Below are 4,263 nucleotides of genomic sequence, written 5' to 3'. Positions count from 1 at the left end.
GGGGGAGAGGCGAGACAAGCGAGCTTCCCTGCCCAGGACTTGGATCCTGACGCCCCCATCTACTTGCACGGAGCTCTCGGGCTCCTTCAGCTGACCGGCCCCGGTTCCCCGCTCCTGCCCCGCTGGTCGGGGACCCAGGGCCAAAGCTGCCCAGGGCGGTTGCCTCAAGGAGCCGCCTTATCTGTATTTCCAGTCTCCTCCTCCCCCGGGGGCCCAGGCCCTGCTGCGGTGCCCGTGGGAGGCGCAGGAGAGGGTGGCGGTGGATGAGAGTCGGGGCTCAGGACGCGGCGGCAGGTCTCAGGCCTGGAAGGGTCCGCACAAGCCAGGGCTCCTTGCCCCACCTCCAGTGCTCTGTGGAAAGGGTTTTACGTGCCTGCAGACCACAGGTGGCACCAAGGCAGGGCAGAGATAGGATGATGCTCGGTGGGTGGAGCCCGTGCTCCTGGAGAGTGGAGTTGATGGTCGAGGGGAAACCCCAGCCCGCAGCCAGCTCCCAGGCCTGGAGGAGCCTCCAGCTGTGCCCTGGGGAGGCGGCCAGGGCTTGGGGAAGCCTGTTCGAGGCTGTGCCATTCTCTCAGGGGGCTCGGGGCACCCCTCCCCGGTCCCCAGGGGCAACCGGACGGGCCTGGGCTCCAGCCTGGAGGGGGCAGCCCACGGCGGGGCCAGCTGTGCCCTCACTCCCCGTCTCTCTCCTTCTCTGCAGCCCGGCCAGCGGCTGGCTCCCAGCCCCCATCTGGCTGTGTACACCGGAACCTGCGCGCCCCCCCCTCCCCCCCCAGCCCCTTCTCCCAAAGCTGCCGCTCCCCTGGAAGGCCCTTCCGCTCACCCAGCCGCTTCATCCGGAGGCCCAGCAGCACCGTCTGTCCCTCACCCATCAGCGTGGCCCTGGAGGGCTCCCCGGGGTCCGAGCAGAGGCGGGAGACCGATGTGTCAGGGGCGGGCGGGGGGGGCTCCATGGATCAGCTCCGGCCCCGGGCCCAGCCCAAGGCGCGTGTGCGCCTGTCCCTCGGGCGGTTCCTGAGACGAGGCTGTTTGGCTTCCCCGGTCTTCGCCCGGCTCTCCCCAAAGTGTCCCGCTGTGTCCCACGGCAAGGTGCAGCCCCTGGGGGATGCCAGCCGGCAGCTATCACGACCGAGGCCCCGGAGAGCAGCCAAGTAAGGATGGAGGGGGTAGTGTGTGTGTGTGTGCACGCATGCTCATGGGGAGTGTGTGCACGCACATGGGGATTGTGTGTGTGCACGTGAATTGTGTGTGTGCGCACACGGATTGTGTGTGCGTGCATGGGAGTGTGTATGTGCACACGGGATTGTGTGTGTGCACACATGGGGAGTGTTTGTGTACACATGGGGATTGTGTGTACACGGGGATTGTGTGTGTGTGCACGAGATTGTGTGTGTGTGCACATGGGGATTCTGTGTGCACACATGGAGAATGTGTGTGTACACGGGGATTGTGTGCATGTGTGCACACGGGGATTATGTGTGCACACGAGGATTGTGTGTGCACATGGGGATTGTGTGTGTGTGCACATGGGATTGTGTGTGTGTGTGCACATGGGGAGTTAGTGTGTGTGCATGGATTGTGTGTGTGTGCACATGGGGAGTGTGTGTGTGCGCACGGGGATTATGTGTGCACATGGGGAGTGTGTGTGTGTGCATGGATTGTGTGTGTGTGTGCATGGATTTTGTGTGTGTGCACATGGGATTGTGTGTGTGTGCACGGGGATTATGTGTGCACATGGGGAGTGTGTGTGTGTGCACATGGGATTGTGTGTGTGCACACGGGGATTATGTGTGCACATGGGGAGTGTGTGTGTGTGCACAGATTGTGTGCGTGTGCACATGGGGATTGTGTGTGTGTGTGTGCACATGAGGAGTGTGTGTGTGTGTGTGCGCGCACACAGGATTGTGTGTATGTGTGCACACGGGTGTCTGGTGAGGACCCAGGTTCTGTGGTCTGGGGTCTAGGGCCTGGGGGCTGGGCAGATGGAGAGGGGAGAGTGCTGGGTGAGGAGGAGGATTCTGGAAAGCAGACCCCCATGGACAAACCTTTGACCTCCAGACCCTTCCCAGACTCAGCGCTGCCCTCTGCGGTCTTTCTAGGGGAGAGGAAAGTGAAGTGACGTGGAAGTAATTCAGCTGAGTCCGACTCTTTCCATCCCCTTGGACTATACAGTCCATGGGATTGTTTTTCTTTTCCATCTTTCCCCCTTTCTATTAACATGCTCTTCCAGGCTTCTCTGGTGGCTCAGTGGTAAAGAATGCACCCGCAATGCAGGAGACCCAGGTTCGATCCCTGGAGGAGGGAATGGATACCTGCTCCAGTATTCCAGCCTGGAGAATTCCATGGACTGAGGGGCCTGGTGGGCTACAGTCCATGGAGTCTCAAAGAGTCAGAAATGACTTAGTAACTAAACAACAACACAATCCTCTTCCACTCACCCTGCCCAACTAAAACCTTGGCCTAATGAGTTTGTTGCATTTTTAAAAGGTCCGGAAATTTCAGTGGCAGTGCTGGGACCCACAGGTGGTGCTGGCCCCGGTCCCCTCCCCTGCCTTGGGGGCCCTCTCCTCCCCCACCCGCTCCTGCACACATCTGCCCTGGGGAGCACTCAGGGGGGCTACAGGGTGCTGACAGTGTGCAGCCTCCATTCAGGGCTGGCCCCTGTTATCCCCACTATGGGCGGCAAAGCAAGACGGACCTCTGAGAGCCCCCTGCCCGAGGCAGCTCTCTGGTGAAGAACAGGGGCTCCGGGGTGCACTTGAGGGCTCCGGGCTCCTGGGCAGAAAGAAGAGTTATGGACAGTGCAACACAAAGGCAGCCCCGCCTTTGTTTGGTCTTTGGGGAGACAGCGCGGAGCACCCTCCACCCTCTGCTATGCTCCTGCGTTTTGGCCATGCGTGGTCTTGGAGACGGCGGCTCCGTGCTGAGGCCGTAGGTTGCCATGGATACCCAAGTCTCCAGCCTTGGCTGTGCTCTGTGCATCTGGGGTGGGGGGATTCAGGGGGAAAGAACTTGTCCGTTGATTCCTCCTGATGGGCTCTGCTGAGGGAACGCTCTAGTTTGTGGCCACAGCGGTCTTGGGGCTTTTGAAAACCTCTGTGCTCCGTGGCCACCACTTCATTAGAAGGCAGTTTAAAGGGGCTGAGGCCTGGGTCCCGGTATGTTCTACAGGAATATCTGGAATTCATCAAAACCGAAAAAACTGAAGCCCCTTGAAAAGGGAAATAAAGCGTTCCCTGAATTATCCTTCGTTCAGCAGGAAAACAGAGCCTCCCTCGACACTCAGTGAACGGGGTACCCCCCCCAGCCCCGAGCGGGTCACCGCACACACAGCTTCCAGAAAGGCGCCTGGGTCTGTGCCTCCTCGGGGGGTTGGGTGAGCTGGGTGTGGTGACCTTCTGTCTCCACACACTGCTCTGCTCATGTGTCTGAAGCTTTTTCCAGATCAAGATGGACGTGCCCATGGGAAGCGGGGCCTGTCTGATGGACTCGGAGGACCCGGGCCCCGGAGCACGAGGTGACCAGGCCACAGGAAAGGAGGTCATCTGCCCCTGGGAGAGCCCCGCAGAGGGCCACGCTGGCTGAGCCTGGGGCCTTGGGCCAGGAAGTTGCTCCCACAGACTCTGCAGGATGGGGCCACGGGACCCGCTGTCTCTGGGACCAGAGTGCACGAAGATCACACGTGGGGGCCGGAGGGACAAGATGGGTGGACTCTGCAGAAGAGCACTCCGGGTGGGTGCCCCGTGGCCAGCCTTTCCCTTGCCCCCATCTTTCCTCTTGTCATCAGAAGAAAGGCATGTGGACCAGAGGACTTGACTTGCTGCCTTAAAACCAATAAAAGGTTACCTTGTCTAAGTGTTTTTGGATCGGAATGCTAGCGTACATCTCGTTTTATAAGCTATCTGTGAGCTCTCGCCTGCTAAGTCCCTCCAGTCGTGTCCAACTCTTTTGCAACCCCATGGACTATAGCCCCCCAGGTTCCTCTGTCCAGGGGATTCTCCAGGCAAGACTTCTGGAGTGGGTTGCCATGCTCTCCTCCAGGGGATCTTCCTGATCCAGGGATCAAACCCTGGATCTCCTGCATCTTCTGCATTGGCAGGTGGGTTCTTTACCACTGGTGCCACCTGGGAGAAGGAAATGGCAACCCACTCCAGGGTTCTTGCCTGGAGAATTCCAGGAACAGGGGAGCCTGGTGGGCTGCCGTCTCTGGGGTTGCACAGAGTCGGACACGACTGAAGAGACTTAGCAGCAGCAGCCACC

The 4,263-nt window shown here is 60.0% G+C and overlaps 1 protein-coding gene across 1 annotated transcript in view; it reads left to right on the top strand.

The window, feature by feature from the left end:
* The window catches only part of RGS9 (regulator of G-protein signaling 9), a 50,419-nt gene extending 46,544 nt beyond the window's left edge, over positions 1 to 3,875 (top strand). The window contains 3 exon segments of the mRNA XM_010856060.1: positions 704 to 757; positions 760 to 1,154; positions 3,438 to 3,875. Coding sequence (XP_010854362.1) covers positions 704 to 757; positions 760 to 1,154; positions 3,438 to 3,588 — 600 coding nt within the window. The 3' untranslated portion in view covers positions 3,589 to 3,875.
* The last annotated feature ends 388 nt before the right edge of the window (positions 3,876 to 4,263 follow it).

The sequence above is a fragment of the Bison bison genome, unplaced genomic scaffold (assembly GCF_000754665.1).
Source record: "Bison bison bison isolate TAMUID 2011002044 unplaced genomic scaffold, Bison_UMD1.0 scf7180017864371, whole genome shotgun sequence".
Taxonomy (NCBI): Eukaryota; Metazoa; Chordata; class Mammalia; order Artiodactyla; family Bovidae; genus Bison; species Bison bison.
The sequence above is the reverse complement of the archived record's forward strand: the minus strand, read 5'-3'. Positions and strand labels throughout refer to the sequence as shown.